This window comes from Histoplasma capsulatum (assembly GCF_000150115.1).
Source record: "Histoplasma capsulatum G186AR genomic scaffold supercont2.6, whole genome shotgun sequence".
Lineage (NCBI taxonomy): Eukaryota > Fungi > Ascomycota > Eurotiomycetes > Onygenales > Ajellomycetaceae > Histoplasma > Histoplasma capsulatum.
Window position 1 is genome coordinate 185,441 of NW_025544806.1, and position 22,635 is coordinate 208,075.

A 22,635-nucleotide genomic window follows, 5' to 3' on the forward strand; every position below is an offset into this window, starting at 1 on the left:
TTAGGTATCGAAATTTATTACCAAACATGAATTTTGAGTTTAAAAGCAAAACAAAGACAAAAAGCCCCCCCTTCAAGGGAGGGGGTTGGGTGTGATTGATATACTGTGTATCGGCTATCTCATTTACCCATTGGTTTTCATGTCCACGTTCAATCCTTTTTATATCATTCGTCCTGTTTTTACTCATTCATTTCTTCTTTCTATTGATTCTCTCGCCGAGTCGGATCTTTGTTGCATTTGGTCGCTTATTTTTCTCATCTTGTTTCTTATATTCCCTGGTGAGCACCTGGATTTTGCTCTTTTCCATACGCTACTTCTATGGGCGTTGTCAGTCATGTACTGTGAGCTGTATTTGGGTTATTTTATCTTATTTATTTTATTACATGTTAGCTTTCAGTATAAGAAGTAGATGTTGCTACAAATATAATGAAACCTCTTTCTGATGATATACGGTGGATTTTATTGGGGGGAGAATATGAACAGCATGTGGGACATAGGATAACAATAATAGCAATCCTGCTGATCGGCATTCTGATACCAAGCTTGATGCACTCACTGGGTCATATCCCAATGCATAAATCATCACTCTGACCAACCCCCTCATTTCATAGCGGCTCGTTTACGGTGGTATATAAATCATACATCGTGATCTATTCCGAATCTCTTCCTGCCATAACATCTTGGGGCAAAGATAAATTCGAATTTCAAGGAGAAGGCAAGAAAATAGGAGGATTTGAAAAAGAAGAAGTTTATCGTCAAAGTGAACGAAAATACCAATCCCCCTACGCTCATACGTGAAAGATTTGAGAAAACACAGCCCATGCTGCTTATAAACGCGCCTTGGAGTGGGGTTTTGGAGGAGGAGTGATTCTCCGATCAAGCCTTCGCTTCAGGCGATCAGCATTTACCTTGTAAGTGCGCGGGAACCAGCTGTACAGGTCGTTTTCGTTGTCACCAAATAACATGCTTGTGACGGCCTGTGCGCAAAGGAAGCAGGAAACCATTCCTAGAGTTTTGAAATGAATATCAGCCAAGTCGAACAAGATATATATATATATATATATATTGGAAGAGAAGTATTCGAAGATCAGGATGTGGATGTTGATTTACCATGGCCTTGAAATGATGCCGAGATGAACAACCCAGGCTCCCCTGGCATCTCCCCAACCAGCGGGTACCCATCAGCACTATATCCCATAATCCCAGTCCATTCATGTCGGACGCGGCCGGCAGGGTCATCATGTCCCCAATTCTTGCCGAAGAACTCCACTGTCGACGCAGCAAGATACTCACTAATGGCCGGATCCAAGACTGAGTCGTCCGTAGTTCCATAATTGGACAGGCCGCCATTCTTACTCTCGCCGAACCCTCCGCCGATGACGATATCGCGCGGATACTTTGACGTGTCAGGACATTGGATCATGTAGTCGAAGCCGCTGCCATAGTTGAAGGAATAAGTGGTGGAGAGGCCGGATGTTGGTATTGCTGATCCGGGCCTATGTGCTGTTACCTGTCCGCGAACGGGGACTATGACACCCTGAAGCTTCGGGTAGATGGCTGCTGAGTAGCCGTTGGTCGCCATGATGACTTGCGCAGCTTGAATGTTGCCGCGCGGAGTCACGACGGTCCAGCCCTTGCTGTTTCCATAGTTGAAACTACTGCTCGCGCTGCTTTCCTGCTTATGCAGACTGGTAACGGGCGTATTTGTCTGTAGGTTCAGGCCTTGGTTTAGACATAGCTTAAGAAGCCCTATGACAAACTTATATGAACTGAGACTGCCTGCTTCGTACGTTACGGCTCCAGCAGCGCCAGGGACTAAGAATTTCTCTTCTGTTTCCTTTTTGTTCCAGAACGTGTATTTGCTAGCGGGGTGGTTTGGCATGACATTTTGCATGAATTTGACTGCCGCAGCGGCTTGCTCCAGTGATTCTTGATTGTATATCACGTCTGTTGTGTCAATATGTTCGCTCTCGCAGGCGATGTTATGTTTACGCGCAAAGGCGTGGACCTGCCTAACGGTGTTGAGTTCGAGTTTCGCGATTTTGATTGCTTCGTCGAGGCCCAGTTTTTCCACATTCGTAGGGAAGGTCGTATAAGAAGCTCCCTTGGTATGGCCGCCTAATATCCAATTCCGCCGTATGTATTGAATTAGCTGGATTGTTCATGGGAAGTAGATTCTTCTCTGGGGACGCTATGTGCAAGTCACCTTGGAAGTGACGCATTTTTGACCAGGGGGAAAGATGAATGGATGATGCTGTCTCTCAAATGTAATTTCATATATAGCTTGAACGACAAAGGAATGAGTACCGTTTCTTCCTGTTGCTCCACTAACGGCGTTCCTCGCCTCTAGCATAACAATATTTGTCCCCGGAGCTCGACATAGTACATTATATGCAATGGCCGCACCAGATATCCCCGATCCGACTATTGCAATATCAACCTCTTCAGGAAGCTGTGTGGTTGAGCAAATATCCCCGATCTCATCTGGTGGGTTCTGCCAATATGAAACGGTAGGATTCGGGTGAGGAAGTGATACAGGTATAGAGATCCGTTCATCCATTTTGCCTTGGTTCTCGGTAAGTAAGAGAGCAAAGGATGAAGAAGAGAAATACCAGTCTCTCGCGTTGGGGTTTCCCTCGGTTATATTTTAAACGGAAGAGGATGTGGGGTATAGAAAACCGGGGTCTAGTTTCCAACGATAAGTCCCGGATGTTGGAAATATATAAAAAGACTTTATATCGACCCCGTAGTAAGCGGGTCTCCCATTCTGCTCTAAGAAAGAGTGCCAATGAAACAAAGGATGGCAGGAGAATCGGGGACTAGCGGAAACCATCAGCTTGGTGGCCTCCCACGATTCCCATGACAGTGGCACCATATCCTAATGCGATCGCCATATCATCCGTCGCCCCATAGTACCACCACAATGTTGAGTTATCTTTTGCCTCAAGGGAATTCCCCGTGGCTACCTTGTCTGCATGTGCCGCCGATCAACTGACCGGTTTCAACCAAAACCTTGCTTGTAATACATAGAAGCTAATTTGTTCCACATATCTGATTGGAAAAGGTTGATTCTGTAAGAGTCAGACGATTCTCTTGGGTCAGAAGCCACGGTGGATGGAGCCATGACGTCCAGCGGATGGTAAGTTTGTCTGAGGCTCTGGATGCCGCACGGCTACAGGTGAACCTATCGCCCGTGACCCGTTTACCGGAAGGGGCGATCAGCCAATCAGCGATATGCCTAAGGTCATGTGACAAACTGTTTTGCTTCTTGTAGAGAGCAGTTTCATCTTTATTCGTGTGGCTTTCCTCCCTGTGCAGCATTCTGCTGCCATGTTCTCGTCTCTGCACATAGAATTCATTATGCCTGCCACAAGTCCTGTGGTCAATTTGTTGGTTGGAACGAGCCTCCTCAACTTTGCATGGTTGTATGATCAACATACCTACCTGGATGGCTGTTTTCAAGCTCCAATTGTGCAGTCTATGTACCCAATAAAATGACTAATTGTGGACATTCACACCTTTTCCTGTTTGATGGTAGAAATATGATAAGCCCTAGCCGTTACCTGCGTCTCCTCTCTTGGCTGGTTCGTCTCTGTGTGTGGATGTGCAGGCTAGGATCTTTTCGATCAGATGGCCGAAGTTCAGCACAGAGAGGGATATTTCTCCTCTCAAGCAATCTCTGAGCTAGAAGTTGTGTTTGACTACTATCTCTCGCCTCAACCCTGAAATATCTTAGTCCAGATCTTATTCGGGTATTACGGCAGCTAATGTTCTCGTTACTGCGACGTGGGTGTGATTTCTTGATAGGAGATATATTCTCCTCCCAACATATTACAACGACTACGACATATTGGAAATCATTAACGCTCTGTGTGATGCCCTCACGAATTGATTGAGTTATCCCGGAAAGAGTTGGCCAGCGCTCAATGGCCACCATGGGTTACCTCCCCTGCAGCCGTCATACAATGGCATGTGGCCGCACAAGGCACAATAAAGAATCTAAAACACGAAATGCCCTTTACGTTTTCAGAAATATCACGTAGGGTATTACCAGCCGACTGCACAGCCAGATCCCAAGAGCATACATGTATGCTGGTGGTCTCATATTTCCTTAATTTTCTTTGTACATGACTGAAACTGGCAAGGACACTTCAAGGCCGGGCTTCGCATCGACGATTTTTCTAATACAGGAAGTGGACTGCACTGTGTCCACCGATGGGCTTAAGCAAGCCACCACCAACACCACCAACATCACCAACCCAAGAGGCAAGATCAAGTCACGTGGGTGTGGCTGCACCAGCATCATATCAAGTTCCCCCCATTTGCTGCAGGTCGAGGCACATGGACAAGAGTCTCCCGGATATACTCCCTCGCTACTCGAAACTCTACTCTCGGCTTGTAACGTCGGCAGTTTGTTTCAATAAAAGTTAAATTCACCCTATTCGTCTGCCGAATGATTTCAAGACGCTCGGAATGTAGACCCACGCCAATATCGTTCTGTTATGTCAAGTTTGGCGATGAATACGGGTTGCTGCTAAGCGATCTCCTTAGTTCCTTGTGGCCTCTTTCATGGAGGGAAAGTGGATTTTTCTTACTTTTTCGCCACTTGGATGTAAACATGGCACTGGGAGAAACGGCTTGAAATACAAGGACAAATTGGGAAAAGTAAGAGGGGAGGCCATTTCTTACTTTCCTACCGGACACGGAGTTCCAAAGCCTATTCTCAAACCTGCTGCTTAGTGTTAGGATCTATCCGGCAAACAACGGAAGAAGATAATAAATCACACAAAATCGCCGAACCAATTCTGGTCAAGTTAAAGTGAAAATTTTTCAAGAAAGCACGTCCTGTTACGCCTGATCTACTTTCAGTGTTTATCTATATTCGCACGCCTGCATGTACTCCCGTACGCCTAGTTTTGAGTAAGTAATTCAGCTGCTGGACGGCCTTTTCATATAGTACACTACTATATCTTGAAAAAGGTTCCCGCTGGCGGGCTGTTTTGATACCAAAGAACACATAAACCTACAGCACTGAAGCTGTTGTCGTGTTTCTCCTGAGAAAGCTTTACAAAAAAGCTTTTATGCGTATGCCTGCAGCGCGCTTCGCTGCCTTTCCAGCATCATCAGGTGCCGGGAGACGAGAAAATAATTCAATAGTCCGGATAATTCGATGGCTACTGAGGCTGCGATGTTCAGCAAGGATGATTCATTGAAAATCTTCCCCGGTTCCCTCTACCGCCTCAAATCTCTGACAAAAGGAAGGCCTTTGGATGAAGTATGCTGGGGAAACAATCATACACGCGTTATCGGTTATTTGTGCAAAGTTTAGCCAAGAAAAGGTCCAGAGTCACCTTTAGGCAGTAACTGATGACAACAGCTGTTTGAAATCGAATGTTTGATGTCGCTGCTAGAGAATACACGTTTAGCGCCCCGATCCAAAATCTCGTGGTGTAGCTTGCTGTCAAACAAACGTTCCTGTCACGAAATTAACCAATTGCCATTAGCTATTAAATATTTCCTTTTTTTTTTTGGTAGGTTTTACATTTTGGGGATCCTTGATCACAACTTAGGTATTTCTGGCATATTGCTTGCTCGAATCGAACTCCAGTATTCCTTATTATTCGGCATCCCTGGCATATTCTCGGGTCAGGCAAGTCCTTCGGTGACTGCGTTGAATTGGTCTTGGATACGAGGGGAAATACTAAATGTCGTACCAAGCTACTGACCCCATGCTTCAACGCCAGGCACTGCGATCAACCTGGATACAGCATACAACGATACGTAATTCGAATTAGAAGTGGTGAGGTTCGAGGACATCTCAAAGCGAGGCACTTTCATACTAGGTGCAATGCTAAGCCCTGCGAGTGGTTATTCGGCCTCCGGTGGAGTTTCCATTATGGTTATCAACAACCATTCACATTAGTCTGCAGCTACACGCTGGAATTCCGTATGGGAAAGGTTTTTCATTGTTGGCTACGAAATGAAATATCGACTTGGCATGTTTGCGGTCTGGCCTGTGAAAAGCCTTTTTGGTGAGCAAGGATGCTGATCCTCGCGGGCAGCTTTGTCTCCAAGGACTACCCGCTCCCCGCAATAGTGTCTAGCCGGATGGTCTCCTCGCAGAAGAAGCACGATTGGGTGACGTGTGCTAGGTGACTTCGTCAAGAAATTTTGACACAAGATATAATTCATGAGTTAAAAGCAAATGTGGTATGATAAAGAAGGCGGGAAAAGGAATAGAAGAACCGACCACCTCGTCCAACAATGGGTGATCGTTCTCCGGAACATGAGAGGGTTGGTGTGAATTCCATCGCGGGGTTACATTGCATTGATCGACTGGGAATGGAAATCATCATTCAGTTTTGGATGAGGACATGGCATTTTGAAAATCATGACGACGAAAAGTCGAGAGCCAGGGACAAAATGCGGATAGATCTCAGCGGGATCGTCCTCCTGGTAATGGCATGGGATAAATGTGGCTTGGATAACTACATGACTTGCATCAGTCCCTCTAGCTTCATCTGCAGATCAGGATACGGGAGCACCTTACTCATTATGATTAGTGCGACTTCCTGTAAAATGCTATATTTAGCTTCGCGGTCTCCAACGCCTTTCCAACAGCCGTACCCTGGAGGTTTCAACTTCAAAAACCAGTATGTGGTCGATTGTTTGCTGAATCGTGGGGTCTTCTTAAGGGAACGGGGCTTTTATAATAACCCAACTGAAATCAATACCATGAACACTACCAACAGGATAGTGCTAATCTCTCCAATCTCCGGTTGGACGCAGCTATACTCAAGTCGGTGGTGTATCGTTGAATATTGTTTGAAGAGTTTTCATCGGTCCCCAAACCCATCCAATATTTGCTGCAGTTTGGACCCTGGTCTTCCAAAGCGAGCTTCGCACCATGTAAACTTTGGCTTCGACAACTTGGCCATGGTTGAGATATAGCATTCCGGATCTCGCTTTTGAAACAAGGATTTTTGTTGGTGGATTGAGCTGCGCACATTGGGTAACTGGATACACCATTTCTCTCTCTATTTATTGACTCAGCCGGGGAAGGGTGCAGGCTCTACGGTTAGCCTTGAGTCCCATTGATGTCGTTGCTGAATGATTTTGGTTCTGGAGCCAGTTACACCTTGAATGTCCAGGGCCTCACGAATCTATTCGTATAGGGCAAAGAGACTTTACCCGCCCAATACCAAAAACCCATGCGCCACCTTAAGATGAACAAGTTACGCAGTGGAGGCCAGAGAAACGAACTGCTACCCCCGTCTTGGGACACACGAGCTCGCGATGCATGGGTCAGAACGAACTGCACTGTCTTGGCGAATCTCTAGCGCACAAATTGAGTATAAAGCAGTTACATTCTGATACCTATTTTGCACCGAATACATGGGTCTATGACCATAAATGGATCCAGTATGACATGCAGGTCCGGCACTGATACTCGTATCCTCTATCGCGATGCGCCGTTGTGGTCACCATTGTGGTATTTCCCGTACAATCTGAGCTGGAGACATCCCTAGCAGGTCCATTTCTAGCATGGTGGAGGGCTGCACGGCTATATTTTTACTTGAGCTCTGACAACCCGACCTGCTAAAAGTCTTCTTCAAAATGCCTACCGATTCCTGTGATCGCTCTCGCTTGAGATTGTCGAGTTTTCTTCAAGCGGGAAATACTCATCTACAGCCATGTCTGAATCATACGAGGGCAGACGTTCGAGATCCACTGATCTAGGGAGCTATACAGTTTGTGAATCGGACCTTGGCTTCAAAATTTGTCTTTCACGATCCCCGGAATGGACACCTCAAAGACGGGAGTGGTTGATAGTTTTTTCGATCTTCTTGCTTTATTTGATGATAGCATTAGATTCGACCATCATTGTCCCGGTTCTTCCGGTATGTTTGCATCATCTACTTTATTCATTCGGGACAATAGCCTTACTCCTTGTATGATAGACGATAGCTAGCGATCTAAACGGCACCGCTGTTGAAGCATTCTGGGCAGGAACCTCATTTCTCTTGACGTACGCCATATTTCAACCTTTCATCGCCGCCGTATCCGATATATTTGGACGACGAGAAGTGATGCTAGCCAGCGTTTCCCTTTTTACTGCCGGTTCATTAATCGCATGTTTGGCTCAAAACTTTTCCATGCTGTTAACAGGGCGTTCCATCCAAGGAGTGGGTGCCGGGGGTGTATTTGTCCTTGGATATGTCATTCTTACCGACATTGTCCCTCTCAGGCAACGCCCTAAGTTCACCGCAATTATTCAGATTGCATGGGCTATTGGAACCATACTTGGACCACTTTTCGGCGGCATATTTGCTGAACACTCAACATGGCGGTGGACGTTCTACATCAATTTCCCTTTTTGCGCGATTGGATTCGTAATGGTTCCCATTGCTGTTAGACTTAAGCGGCAGGAATCCACACTGATATATAAAATCAAACAAGTTGACTGGATCGGAGGTTCTTTATTCATTATCAGTATAACCCTCCTCATGATAGCAATTTCTTGGGGCGGTACTCAATTTGCATGGGACCACATCGCGACCTTCGCTCCTATGATACTCGGTATATTTGGAACCTTGTATACGATCTGGTATGAGTTCCAGATAGCGAACGTTCCGTTTTTGCGCAAGGGATTGTTCTATTGCCGATCCGCCATCGCCGCATACATCTGCTCGTTGATTCAGGGGCTAGAGGTACGTCAGAAGCACGAATACGTGGATTTTCTCGACCCCTCACCTGTTTCCCTTGGCTAACAAATGCAAAAACAGTTATACATTGCGTTGTACTATATCCCGCTCTATTTCCAGGCTGTAAAAGGCTTAAGCCCTGTTCTTACTGGAATCAGTGCACTCCCGATCACGTCTTCTTTGGTTCCAGCCAGCGTTTTTGTGGCGGGGATTATTGCTCGAACCGGTCGGTTCCGCTGGGCAATATGGATGGGATGGGTCCTCACAACGATTTCAACTGGTCTCTTGCTACTGTTGAATACCAATACTAAAACAGCTGTTTGGGCTACAGTCCTAATACTCCTTGGATTTGGGCATGGCCTCGTTCTTAGTGCTCTCAATCTCGGGGTCCAGGCAATCTCTACTGTCAACAACGTTGCTCACGCAGTCGCGATGTACTCATTCCTCCGAGCTGTTGGTGCTGCTCTTGGGGTAGGAATGGGAGGCACAGTCTTCCAGAACGCTATGTCCAAGAGGTTAAGTGTCCTAGGTCTTCCAACCGACATAGCGAAGAATGCAGAGGCGTATATCGAAGTCCTCCACACTCTTCCTGCGAATTCAGTTTTCAAAATCAACATTATAGAATGCTACGTCACAGGCATCCAAGGAGTCTTTACCGTAATGACTGGGTTCAGCGGCCTTGCTATGTTCCTCAGCTTCTTGATAGCAAAACACTCTATGGACAAGGACTTAGAGGACGAGAGTGTTTCAATCGAATACAAGAAACCTCTCCCGGATCGACCAATGAGCAAGGCGCCCACATTAATCAACCCAGCACTTCCAGCACCAGCATACATGGCTAGCTCAAGTGACAATTACCTGGGTACGTTTGACTTTGAGGACTGTGAACCACAGAAGCCATACTTCGTGGCACATAGTGCTCCCCAGACGTTACGTACATGTGCGTGTACATATCGCGGCTACGTGCCATTTTCCTCTGCAACAGCAACTCGAATTTGAGGTTAATTTCCCTCCTCTTCCAATATGTTGAACTCTATTCTATCCCCTCTGATTTTCTAAAATCAATTGTGTTATGGGAGGCGGAAGACGTCCCTCTGTGGGCAGATTTCTCGTGGCGATTGCATTGAAGCAATTTTTACTCGTCTTTGTTGGGAAGCTTCTCCAGCCTTTGTCGTTTACCAAGCGCGGTTCGTTCAAGGCTTGGTTGGCGCGGACGAAAATCGGCTACTTTTGTGGGGCCAAACTAGGAAAGCTTGACGAACCAGCTTTTTCTTGAAAGGCAAACACCTACAGATGAGGTTTTCTCGGAGCAAGTTGAACTTCTAGGCGCGCAGGGCCATTGCTTGCTGGAAGCGGGATGTGATCATGGGAGGTCTTAAACGAGAAAGAGGATGATAATACTGCTTCATGCATCTAGGCCACCCATCTTGAGTAGAAATACTACAATGTGGAATTGGAATACTGCTGACTTGATGATATACACTAGTAATGATACATGAGGGGCAGTTCGTCACGCCACCATGAGTATTGGAAGTGATTTCTAGTAACTTGATATTTGAATTTCACTCCGTGATATCGGGTTCTAGTTGAACGTGGTTAGAAAAAAGTGTAATGTGGATAGAAATGAATTTCTAACCATGGCAAATGCGGATCATCAACATGGTTAGAGCTGGAGAAGACATAGATAGAGTTTAGAGAAGACGTAGATAGAGTTTAGCCCCCAAAGAGGATAGAAACGAATCATTGCCAGCCATTTGGAATATGTAGTTGAGAGGCCCTGCTTATCGGTGATAAGTGTACACAATAAATACCGGGCATGACTCGCAATCTTGCAGCTTTTTTGGCCGAGGTGATGGGCATTGTTGCCTTCGCAAAGTGATTCTAACCATTAGGAGAGATCTCCGCTGATGGCGCCATGATGACTCAGCCATAGTTCTACCAGTCAACCGATTTAAGCTAACCAGTTCAACCTCGAGGACAACAGAGAGCAAGCGACAAAGGGTTTTATTTATGGAAGAACTATTCTGTACAATTCTCGGACTTCCGATATGATATGCAGCTGTTCGTCCCTTCTCTTTGCGGGAGCTTCACATGAACAGCTACAGGCTGTCTATTCCCCGCGAAGTCTGGACTTGTCGATTAGGCCATTGAGACGTCCATTAAATGTCGGTGCAAACGGAATCACCGTTCACTGTTCCATTGAGGACGATGCCGCAGAGAAATCCTGCACATTTAGAAGAAGTGGCCAATGGCCGCATCGCTCACACATTGACCGCTTGTACACGGTGTAGACAGGTATATCCAGCCTTCTCCGGCCCCTTGCCTGTGCCGCTGATGTTGTACTATATCCTGTGCCCCTCATTCTCGTTCCACCGCTTTTGAATGTGATGTCCTTCTCTTATGATCTGCCTCCTACATTTGCCACCGCTAATATTTAGGAATGCAGAGAAAATCGAGATGCGACCCCGGGATACCGCGATGTGAGCCCTGCCAGCGATCTAATGCGAAGTGCGTTTACTACGACCCAGCGAGAAATCGAACTATCTCAAGGACGTATATATTGCAATTGCGCGAAAGGATAAAAATGCTCAGCCAGGAATTAGCGCAGGTTGAGAGCGAAATAAGCCATTCTACTGATGCCGAATTCATGGTTCGCGGAGCAGGGCTCATTAAGTTTAAAGAGACGGATGAGCCTAGATTTCTGGGGCCGTCAAGTGGCATCACGATTACTCGGCTCGTAATGGAAATAGCAAAGCAAAATACAAATTCGAAGAGCATTAAAGAAGTCGTAAACGAGGCTACCGCACAGGAAATCAAATATGCGTTTACGCTGGAGAGCCAAAAACCAACCTCGAAAATATATCCAATGATAAGTTCTGTTGCGGAGCCTAATCTCCCACCACGGGAATTAGCTTACAGACTAGTTGATATATTCATGGCCAAAGGTAAACTCCACGCCTCGCGACTGCCGTTCAATTCTCTGTCTATCGACTGACCTCTTCTACTAGCTCAATACATGCTTCCCACCTTGCATGAACCTTCATTTCGCCGGGAAATAGATGCTGTCTTGGACGGATCCCAGGACCCTTGTCATAATTTCCAGGCTCGCCTTGTCATTGCGATCAGCATGCAGAAGCTCAGCCCACAGTATGCGGGATTAGCTGACAGTTACTATCTGGCTGGGCTTTCTTTCTTAGATGCCTCAATAAAAAGGATGGACTTATCCACTCTGCAGTGTTTAGCACTCATCGCCCAGTATTCAATATTGACGCCAACAAGGACTGCCGCGTATTGGGTAGTGGGAGTCGCCGTAAAACTTTGCCAAGATCTAGGTTTAACCGATGAGGCTACAATTACGAAGTCACCTTCGGGCCCGCTCGATTGTCTCGAACTAGACATGCGAAGGCGGCTATTCTGGATTATAACGTCAATGGAATATGGCCTCTCTCATAGCCTTGGTCGGCCGAGTGCTTTTGCGGTAACTCACGATCATATAAATATGGAATTCTTCTCTATGGTTGATGATCGTTTCATTACACGCGGGGGTATTCTTCCCGGCAGCCAACCAATTATGAAAAAGTGCATTGCAATTCATTTCTTTAAAATGAGACTTCTCCAGGCCGAAATCCGACGAACGCTCTATCTTAAAAAGCGAGATAGACCGCTTGATGACAAGGATCCATGGTTTACTACCATGTTAGCTAAACTTGACCGCTGGGTCACTTCATGCCCGAAAAATGATGAGGGTAGTGGCCTTAGCGAATTATGGTAAGCCTATAAGTTTTCATTTATTTCATTTTCCTGTTCGCAAGATCTTTTTTTTAGACTTGGTACTGACTCGTATTTAGGTTTACCGGAAGGCGGAATACGATGATTGTATTCATGTTTCGACCATCCCCACAGATCCCGGAACCTTCCCTTGAGGCTGCGAGGAGATGTTACGATGCCTCCACCTTCAACATAAAAATGCATAAAACTCAAGTCGCGACGGGTTCCGTGGACTTGACTTGGGTTTTCACCCAATCTGTATTTATGGCATTGAATACTATACTCTGGTCTCTTTCTTATCCTTCGATTCGACAGGAGCATACCATCGACGAAGTTAAAAGCCATATTGCCGTTGCCCTAGACATAATCATCGTGAGTGCAGAGCGATGGCCAGGGGTGGAATCAGCCCTCCAACTTTATAGAAACCTTATTGCTGGCTGTCTCAGGGCTTATGGCACCGATGAATCTTACGTGGTGAAGTCTCCATCCAACCGTCCCTCTCCTTCCTCGTCGCAAGAAGCTACGACCCCTCCAGCTCTATCCAGTCCCTGTAGCGATGCTACCGTATCTGTCACCTCATCTCGCCATACAACAATCGGAGAACGTGTGACACCGGACCCATCCCCATCACTCTCCCGAGCAAACCCCAACCTCGTTAATCCTCCACAGCCATATCCAATTTGTGTAGGTCGAAACCCATCACCTGGTTCATCAGAAGCGACTACTTCGCCAGCACCCTTCATACCACAGACCAAATACCAACAGCCAACCCAGCCCATGGAGCCGGTGGTAACGACATCCTACGCACCTCCAGCTGCCAACTCTGGTGACCCAGCGTTTGATCCGAATTCCCTATATAATCATTTTCCTTCTGTACTCCCAGGTTTACAGCACTGGGATCCGAATTATACTGCAGCATCGACTACAGCGGGTTATCTCTCTTATTCCAATGCCAACGTTGACCCATTGTTCTGGCTAGGATCCATTGGGGACCAGTACTCCCAATTCTTCAACCAGCAATACCCCACAGATGTTCGGGGACGAAGCTTAACCCAAGAAGAACATATGGAGCTAATGGCAAATTTGGTCCAGAACCCCCCAGACGCTTCATGCCGCAGTAATGAGCCAATGGCATACTACAGTTGTGACATGCCGTAAAGTCCCCCCTCTCTCTGTGTGTGCGATTTACCCCTCGCGTGATAGCCTTGATTATTAGGGTGGTGTAATATGTACTGTACAAAATAAAATCTTGGCCTTGTTATTATTAAAAGGTCGGTATAACAGGATCTTTTGCGTATGTTGCGTGTAGTTTGACGTCGCATTATAGCGAACTGTGAAAAACATAGACATTCGTGATCACTTTATTTGACATACTAGTATTTTTCATTCATTTCGATCCGTGGAGTGCCATATCCTTTTCTGGGCATCGTTCATTTTATATCCTTGGCTATGAGTTAAGCCTGTTATGAGGCGTGAGGGGAAACAGCCACATCTAGATGCCGGGCCATTTGAGCTCAGATATTAGCTGACTGGATGCATGAGCCAGGTCCTCGACGGATGACCCTACGAGTCCTCAAGTGGAGGCAATATTGGTTGAGATATCCATGTGTTTATTTGTTGGATTCTTGGATTGATGGTTACTAATTCTAGGCGTTTTAATTCCTTGAGTATTACTCCGTAGTATCTTTCAATCAACTCCTCTATAAGGGCTATGGTGGAGGTGCCATGAATTCGATTTGGCTCTCAGTGATTTGTCAACACGTGATCAATGCTTTTGAGTGAGTGCAACGGGCCAATTTGCAGTGCACATAAATGTGATTTATTAGTATCACCTCCCAGTGTAACACATGGCCTTATCTGGACCTAAACTTTCCTTTGTCCACGATGCTGACACTCAAAACAATCTGCCCAACCCTTGACCCGACGCCAAGGCCAAGCTGGCACGTGACCATTCTTCAACTTTGCCATCATCCCAGCAACCTCGAGCAAACCTCATCTGTGAGCCAAGGGCGTCAATCCACCCCCAGCCGAGCAGCCATATCGTACACCCGTCCTTCGTATTCGATCCAGTACGATATCGTCAACTAAGTGTGCGAAGTTGTCTGGATTTGGCATGTATACTCCATAGGTTGCCGCTCAAGGTCAGCCTGCGATACGGACCTGAATCCGTCGCCTGTCCGTTTCGCCTTCGCCTTCACCTTTGCCGGTCAACCATCATCCGTTACCGGGTCTACCGATTCGATACGTATCTAGCGCAAAGGTTAGAGCAGCCGCTGTGTGCTCCTGGGCAAACCGTGCTCTATCCGGCATCGCCTGGGCCTCATGTCCCACGCAACGCCAGCACCCTTCCGCGCAAAGCCCCCATCACCATCCTCTCACGCAGTCGACAGCGCGAAACTACATCAACTGTATCTGCAGAATAGTCCAAAGGATCAGATCCCTCACACTCCAACTTCTCCTCCGTTAATGTCAGTCAGCGCTCAAAACTATGCCTCGAGCTTCTCCACTACTCAAACGTCACCGCCAAAGACCCTCCAAATCGCTCCTCTCCCCCCTTCTCCTTCCTCCGTCCCCATGTGTTCTCAGATCTCCCAACAACCCACTGTAACGTCAACTACGTCACTTTCCACGCCGGCTAGTAGTGCTGGTGGCCTTTTCACCAGCAATCACACGATGCGAGAGGCGGAGGACACTTCGAAAAATGTTACAATAGACCCACGGAAGGATGGAGAATCATATGTGGGCAAAGGAATCGGATTAGATTTAATGGATATTGATCCCTCTGACCACAGAAGAACTGATCACGACCGGCAGAAGAGAGGGCTTGATCAAAGCTTCGGTGGGAATACAATGGATTTGGATTACAAAGCGACATCTTCCACGCAGGAGGAAGAGCATAGCCTGGCAGCTCTCCAGCAGGATATAGGCACGGCTTTCCATCTCTGCAAATCCTGTAAGGTCTCCCTAAGGCACTGTCTTGCTTGACTTTCAAACCTCAAATTTTCCCTTTTAAAAGAAAAAGATAAATTGGTTTGTCAAATTTTCATTTTCGGGCACCATTGATGTTAACGCGACTTCCCAATGCTAGCTTATACCGTATCTGGCCCGAATCCGAGCCTAGATCTAGTATCACTCTACGGCCTAGGTCCGGTTGCTTCCTCAGTTGCTCGAACAGACCCGGTCACGGGCGAGAAAATTAACAGATTGAGAAAGTCCTATGAAGGGAAAATTAAAGGTCTTGGTCTAGCAGGAAGAAATAAACCCGTCAAAGCTGAACCCGGGACACCTGGAGGATTGAAGTATTTGACGTTATGGCCAGAAGAGGAGTGGCAAAACCAAAAAGTTTATGGAAAGGATATCAGAGTGGCCGAACCAGACTCGTCGTTCTTCAAGCAGCAATTAAAGGCAATGAAAATGGAGCCAGGAAGCTTACCTAACCATGAATTTTGGGAAGATGCTCTAGGCCATGAAAAATCGTCCAAGGCTCTGGCAGCTAATGATACATCCTTGGCTAAAGCGGCTGGTACCGTGCCCGGGTCTATCCGTCAGCCAATGCATGCAAATGGGACCCTCACAGCGATATCTACTCCAGCTACAGAAAACACAAGACCAAAGCGCGCAGGTAAGAAACGGAGTTATAACGACAGCAGCTTTGTTGGTTACGGCGAAGGATTCCCCGATGACGAGCTAGACTTGGACAGCGGACGGTACTCGAATAGTGAGGAGGGCGCCAGGGGCCCGGGAAAGAAGAAAAGGAAAAAGGTGACACGCTAGCCTTCCTCGCACTCCTATAGCGCACACATTCCTTTTCATACACGCGACTAACGTCAGGGCAGGATCACATCTCGGGAGTGTCCCCCACTCTCACTGAACGAGCCGGTAGCTACGGCGTGGGCATGTTTGGTGTTGGCGCCCGATGACTTGATTTGAAAAATACAATGAACAGCATGAATTTTTCGAGTTTATGGTGAAAATCTTTACGGTTCCAATATCGGCGTTTTATTTCAAAAGAGGGTTTTGGCGTTTGGGATTCAACGTCCTTTTTTCTTGTCTCGTGTTTCGTTCTTCTCTTTCACCTTTTTTTTATTTTCCCTTCGCTGTAATTCAAATTTTGTCCATTATTACTAATTCCCCTAGCGGAAATTTGCATGGTGGTGCTGGATATACCCGCCTTGGTCAAACCGGCGTTATTTTGGGAGGGTTGGCAAGGAAAAGATATGCCAATGGGGCGGTGATTTAGGTTCTTTATTTTCGATTACCATGTCCATTCCTATTTTCATCCTTTATATCCATAGCTTCCGTTGTTTGTTCCTTACCTCATTATGCCCTCAGCCTGCACATCCATCTTTACCATGTGCTTTGATTGTTTGTTTCAGTTCTCTTTTGCCCCGTCTCTCTATTTGATATGCCTCCCATTATTTGGAGGTTGCCATGAAGGGCATTCTGCTTGTTCTGCTTACTATGCGCCTGTCTGCGGGTCTGAATGTTCCTTTGGCTCTTTCAAAAGCCAATGGCCAATTCTATTTTTGATGATAACTCTTTCGATTATCCATTGAAAAGGTCATTTTAATATCGTTTCGACATCAAAAAAAAAAAAAAAAAAAAAAAAAAAGGAAAAAAGGAAAAAAGAAAGAAAGAAAAAAGAAAAAAGCAAAAGGAGGGGTTGAGGGGATGGAATCCGGGGTACATACGAGAGACATATACTCCTACGTCCGCCCCGCCTTTGTCAGTGTCAATTTTTCTGGCTTTTTCGTTCTCTGTCAACTCCTGTATCGCCCTCGGCAATCTGCCGATTGATTGTTATGATTACTAAACCATCCCACGATGCTATTCTATACTCCTTACTTGCTTGCACTGCTTTTCTGTCGTTCTCTTGTTTTATATCTTGCTTGAATGCATATCGTGGCGGTATGAGCCGTGACATTTCTATTACATAGTTGACATAGAGAGTTTAATCGAGAAGAAAATTAGCTATTATCATGGTAATTATTGAAGCGTCTGTCATGGAAGGAGGAATTGGCGTAGCTGTTGTTCCGCGGTGCAATTCACAAGGTCGTAGCCGAATGTTGAATAAAAAGCCACGATCAAAGGGAATTTGAAACATTCTCCACAATACCTAGGCACATCTTGTTGTAGGGCGCGCCTTGGCAGAGACGGCGTTAATAATATTTAATCAACCCCACTGTGCAACAAGAAGAACGACGGGACCAGAGATATATTTAAACGACAGGATCCCTGGTGACAATTTCGTTTGTAGTTGTAAACTTCCGGGCTGGTCTCTCGCAGCTATTAGTTTCAGTCAAAGTTCCCCATGGCGTCCAATCGCCCCTTGACGTCGTTTTCCGTACTTTCATTTGATATATATGGCACCTTAATTGACTGGGAGAAGGGGATTCTCGAGAGCTTGAAACCGCTTGCTGCCCGGCTCCCAGATTCGCATCCTCTGAAATCAGACCATGTTGCTCTTGGCTGTGCGTTGAACAAATATGAACGTACTTTCCAAGTGGAGAACCCAACACAGTCGTACGATTTGATCCTCAAAGCTTCGTATGAAGCCCTCGCAAAGGAGTTACAAGCTCTACCAGCAGCTACGGATACGGAAGACGCATCCTCACTTCTAGATAAAGAGAGCAGCGCATTCGGAGCGAGCATTGGCACCTGGCCACCATTCCCAGATACCGTTGAAGCGATGCGAAAATTGAAGCAGCGCTATAAGCTCGTGCCTTTATCGAATGTGGACCGCGCTTCTTTCCAGAAAACTCTCCATGGCCCATTAGGGGGAGTGCATAAAGGGTTAAAAGATGGGGAGGCCTTCTTCGATGCCGTATATACGGCGCAGGATGTTGGGTCTTACAAACCAGACCACCGAAACTTCGAATATCTGTTATCGCATTTGAAGTCGGATTTTGGAGCAGCGAAGGATGATGTTTTGCATGTTGCGCAGAGCTTGTTCCATGATCATGAGCCGGCGAAAAATTTTGGACTGCAAAGTGTGTGGATTTCAAGGGGGGAGGGACGAGACGGAATGGGTGGCAACGTGGCTGAATACCTTGGGGGTGATAATGCGAAAGTCGCATTTGGTTGGCGATTCAATACTCTGGGTGAGCTGGCAGAGGCTATCGAAAGGGAAGCGGAAAGGGGAGTCTGATATGGGGTCGGATATCTGTTCTGGTAGTTTACGTGTAACAATGAAACAATATAAATTTCCAATGAAAGTCATAATACCTCAGACACATAGCCATGTTATAGCTGATATGTACAGTGGTGTCCAATAAGTCAGCGTACTAGCGGCTCGGTGCTGAGAACCCCTCTTCTTACCCCTCTTCTTCAAAGATTCCTCCATCATCCAACATCCCCCCTATACATCAAAAGATGCCCTCAAAACCGAAAACATTGCGGAGAGAACACTCTCCAGCTATTATTAATACTATTTTGAACCTTTGAAAGTGGGAACATTTATTTCTAGATATAGCTCGAATTTTAGAGCTCCCTCACTCCACCATATCCTCTATTGTTTATTGTGAATCTCATTGAATAGATGAAGGAAGTTCTAAAAAACATCCTGGGAGGCCTCCTAAGCTCTCTGTCTGTGATCAACATCATCTTATTCTCTCTGTAGAGAAGAATCCCTTCCACCCTCTAGCCAGCTTTCTCACACCCTCAAAATCTGGCTCCTATATTTGCTGAAATACAGCAAGACAGTATCTTGAAAAGAATGAACAATATGCCTTTAAACCACAAAAGAAGCTCTATTTAAAGCCTATACACAAGGAAGTTTGAAGAGCTTTTGATATTCAACACAGAAATTGGGCTGATGAAGATTTCTCTTGTGTGAGCTTCTCAGATGAAGCTCACTTTGAGGTTGGATTGGATATATCAAGCTGCTATGTTCATCATCTGGTTGGTAAAGATTATGAGAGTAGATATCTACTCTCTACCTTCAAATCTGGGTGTACCTCAGTGAGTGTATGGGGAGCAATAAGCTGGGATTTCAAATCTAAGCTGGTTTTTATTCCATCGAATGTCCAGATGAATTCTAAGGAGTATATCAAGATTATACTACTTCATGGCTATCCCCATTATATTCACATTCTTGAAAAATGTGGGATTGCACTCTGGGCAGAAGATGGAGCTAGATATCATATCTCTAAGCTGTTAAAACAGTGGATGGATGATTGGCAGATGGATCAAATGAAATGGCCTGCACAAAGTCCTGATTTAAATTCTATAGAGAATCTATGGGCAATAATGAAGTTCTGTATATCAAAGATACAACATCAAATACACTCCGAAGCTGAGATGAGAATAGAATTACAGATGATATGGGATTCTATTACACAACTTGAGATACAGCATCTAATCAGCTCCATGCCTTGAAGGTTAGCTGCAGTTATCAAAGCCAGAGGTGGATCAACCAAGTATTAGAGAAGAAAATGTATATAGGTATTCTTTATTGATTTAGCTATATAAAACATGTATATAATTCTATATTGGATACCTGGTTGAGATTTTATTTAATATCTAGTTGAGATGGGTAGGGTGCTGAATCTCGGCGCCGAGCCTCTAGTACGCTGACTTATTGGACACCACTGTACATTAAGACGGATGGCTGCTCCTTACGGATTGATCCTTTTGGTGCACTGGATTGCTGTCCCACGTATTATCAAGTTTCACACATTTCAAACTCTTCCTGGAACCATTCTAGAGAACAAGTACCCGCATCAGGCCACTTAGATGCTGCGCACCCGGAATCGGTGAACGTGGGCACCTAGCCTGCGCCACCAGGGCTTCGTTCAGTCTGACTGGTACACATAATAAGATTAGATATGTGTGTGAATCTAGAATCAGTTTGTCATTGTCAACGGTATGCTCAGAAATCCGAGGGAGAATGGACCAGGATCAACAATCTCGCACACTGACAAATGATTTTTTTCTAATATTCTCTCCGGTGCAGCGAAGTTAGACGGAAGCCGATGAGGGCGTTCTATTCTGCTGATCAAATGATCATTCCAGTCTCTACATTCTAAGACGCAATATATACCTAAAATGACAAAACAAATCAGTGCATCCCGCCTCATTGATTCACTAGATGGCCTTAACGCTTAGACTGTCTGTCAATTTCTCGAATCCCTACAACTTAACATTTGCGTCGATAATTTTGCTCACGGCCTTCCACCCTTCTCCCGCGGGAACCTCAATCACACGGCGCTCTTTCTTCAGCAACCCCGCAAACTCCGGTGGAACAATGTTGTCAAACTTGTAGCCATCCTGGCCTCCTAGCGCCATATCAACAGCTGAAACGAATTTTGCCGGGTGCGCCGTTGACAGAGAAATATGATGTGTGCCAGGGTTGCGATCAATAGATCGAAGGGAAGCAGCAACTCCAACAGCGGAGTGTGGATCAAGGATGTATCCACCCGTGCTGCCTCTTGTTCCGCTACTAACTGGGGAGGCGGGGAAACAAGAGGAGTAGATGTCGCGAATAGTGTCGATGGTTTCCAAATCGGAGACACGCTCAGATTCGAAATGTTCTTTGGCAGCATCAAGAACGGCTGGCTCAACGCTGAAGCCGCCTTGAGTTTGCAGATCGCCAAGCCATCTGCGGACGATATCGCTGGCTCGTTGTCGCTGTAGAGGAATATCTCCGTCTCCGCCAAAGACTTTGAGGGCGAGAAACCAGAGGAGGCGCTCGAAATTGCTTGAGACTAGGATATCCATGGCTGGGCTGAAGGTTTCTTTGACGCCGCTCGGCTCTGCGCCTGTGGCCCCATTCCCGGCAGGTTTCTTGGTATACTGGCCGGTTTTCCAGAATCGGTCAAGAATGTCGTTTTCGTTTGTTGCGATGACTAGCTTTTCTGTGAGAAGGCCCATTTGTTTTGCAAACCAGCCAGCCTGTATTTCGTTAGCTCCACATTAAATAACCCCTGTAAAGGTTGATCGTAAAGCTCTCCAGGGATCTACTTACAAGGATATCACCGAAATTGCCTGATGGTACGACAAACCTTATGGGCTTGTCTTTGGCGTATTTTGGACTTCTGGTGAGGGAGAAATAAGAGTGAATGTAGTAAGTCATTTGGGCAAGGATGCGCGCCCAATTTATCGAGTTCACACTCGCCAACTTGTACTTGAGGTTCATCTCTGGATCGGCAAACATCGACTTGACCATAGCTTGGCAGTCATCGAAGGAGCCTTGAACCCTAAGGTTATGGACATTGGGATCGAGGACGGTCGTCATTTGGGCCTCTTGGATAGCAGAGACTTTTCCCTTAGGATGCAGAATGAATATCGAAGTATCTTCCTTCCCTCTCAGGCCATATATAGCAGCGGAACCAGTGTCTCCACTCGTAGCTCCGATCACAACGAGGTGCAGTCGGTCTTTTCCACTCTTCCCTTGATTTCGCCGTACAAGGAAATACTCAAAGAGGTTCCCGAGGAACTGCAGAGCAACATCCTTGAATGCAAACGTCGGGCCGCAGAACAGTTCAAGAAGGTAGAGTTGCTTTGAGTCATCGAGGGTAACGAGGGGCGTAACATCTGTCGATCGGAAAGTCGAATAGCTACGGTTGATGATATTTTTTAGATCCTCTGGAGGGATCTCTGAAGGGGAGATATACAGAGACATAATCTCAAATGCCAATTCCTGGAATGTGAAATCCCGCCACTTTGACTCCCAGCCCTCCGGTAGTTGGGGGATGGCTTCTGGAATGAACAAGCCGCCATCTGACGCAAGACCTTTCAGCACGACATCTTCGAAAGATAGCTAGTGGAAAACCCAATTCGTGTCAGTTTAGGAATTGCAATCCATACTCGAAAATGTGAAGGCATCACAAAGAATCGCGAGCGCAACCATGTATTTGGCCTTTCGTTACTCACTCCGCATGATGAGCCCCGAGTACTCAGATACCTCTGCGAATCCGTCCCCGACATGTTTTCGGTTCAGAGGACAACCCAATTACACAGGAGTAGTACAAACGCCGCCAGCAGGGAGGTCAGTCAGCAAGCAAAATAATTGCCCGTTCTGGACTTTTTACTTTTCTTTTAATTTTATGAATCGCGGGGCGACCAAAGCTTGCAATAAAAACTCGATTCTGCCACTTTTTCGGATGACTAACCGCGGAACCAGCCCAGGCCCGAAAAATCAACCAGCGGTCCGATTGTCTTT

At 46.2% G+C, this 22,635-nt stretch overlaps 8 protein-coding genes across 8 annotated transcripts; 5 read left to right on the forward strand and 3 right to left on the reverse strand.

The window, feature by feature from the left end:
- Window positions 1–416: 416 nt before the first annotated feature.
- Window positions 417–2,583, reverse strand: HCBG_04759 (uncharacterized protein; the record flags this gene model as incomplete). The annotated part of the gene is made up of 3 exons (XM_045431808.1): window positions 417–1,006; window positions 1,111–2,118; window positions 2,308–2,583. 3 exons carry the CDS (start codon window positions 2,558–2,560, stop codon window positions 828–830), a joined length of 1,440 nt encoding a protein of 479 aa, XP_045287020.1.
- Window positions 2,584–2,819: 236 nt separating this feature from the next.
- Window positions 2,820–3,962, reverse strand: HCBG_04760 (uncharacterized protein; the record flags this gene model as incomplete). Its single annotated transcript, XM_045431809.1, has 4 exons — window positions 2,820–2,971; window positions 3,258–3,364; window positions 3,441–3,478; window positions 3,945–3,962. 4 exons carry the CDS (start codon window positions 3,960–3,962, stop codon window positions 2,820–2,822), a joined length of 315 nt encoding a protein of 104 aa, XP_045287021.1.
- Window positions 3,963–6,264: 2,302 nt separating this feature from the next.
- HCBG_04761 (uncharacterized protein) lies at window positions 6,265–6,829 on the forward strand (the record flags this gene model as incomplete). The annotated part of the gene is made up of 2 exons (XM_045431810.1): window positions 6,265–6,653; window positions 6,790–6,829. The coding sequence occupies 2 exons, from the start codon at window positions 6,265–6,267 to the stop codon at window positions 6,827–6,829; spliced, it is 429 nt and encodes a 142-aa protein (XP_045287022.1).
- An 865-nt stretch (window positions 6,830–7,694) lies between these two features.
- HCBG_04762 (uncharacterized protein) lies at window positions 7,695–9,981 on the forward strand (the record flags this gene model as incomplete). The annotated part of the gene is made up of 4 exons (XM_045431811.1): window positions 7,695–7,901; window positions 7,962–8,711; window positions 8,787–9,645; window positions 9,785–9,981. 4 exons carry the CDS (start codon window positions 7,695–7,697, stop codon window positions 9,979–9,981), a joined length of 2,013 nt encoding a protein of 670 aa, XP_045287023.1.
- A 723-nt stretch (window positions 9,982–10,704) lies between these two features.
- HCBG_04763 (fungal specific transcription factor domain-containing protein) lies at window positions 10,705–13,976 on the forward strand (the record flags this gene model as incomplete). Its single annotated transcript, XM_045431812.1, has 3 exons — window positions 10,705–11,650; window positions 11,714–12,473; window positions 12,554–13,976. 3 exons carry the CDS (start codon window positions 11,290–11,292, stop codon window positions 13,629–13,631), a joined length of 2,199 nt encoding a protein of 732 aa, XP_045287024.1.
- Window positions 13,977–14,490: 514 nt separating this feature from the next.
- On the forward strand, window positions 14,491–17,077 carry HCBG_04764 (uncharacterized protein; the record flags this gene model as incomplete). The annotated part of the gene is made up of 3 exons (XM_045431813.1): window positions 14,491–15,426; window positions 15,562–16,235; window positions 16,310–17,077. The coding sequence occupies 3 exons, from the start codon at window positions 14,796–14,798 to the stop codon at window positions 16,391–16,393; spliced, it is 1,389 nt and encodes a 462-aa protein (XP_045287025.1).
- Window positions 17,078–17,784: 707 nt separating this feature from the next.
- On the forward strand, window positions 17,785–18,621 carry HCBG_04765 (HAD-superfamily hydrolase; the record flags this gene model as incomplete). The annotated part of the gene is made up of 1 exon (XM_045431814.1): window positions 17,785–18,621. The coding sequence occupies one exon, from the start codon at window positions 17,785–17,787 to the stop codon at window positions 18,619–18,621; it is 837 nt and encodes a 278-aa protein (XP_045287026.1).
- A 1,843-nt stretch (window positions 18,622–20,464) lies between these two features.
- Window positions 20,465–22,484, reverse strand: HCBG_04766 (threonine synthase; the record flags this gene model as incomplete). The annotated part of the gene is made up of 3 exons (XM_045431815.1): window positions 20,465–21,365; window positions 21,439–22,233; window positions 22,347–22,484. 3 exons carry the CDS (start codon window positions 22,398–22,400, stop codon window positions 20,604–20,606), a joined length of 1,611 nt encoding a protein of 536 aa, XP_045287027.1.
- Window positions 22,485–22,635: the final 151 nt, after the last annotated feature.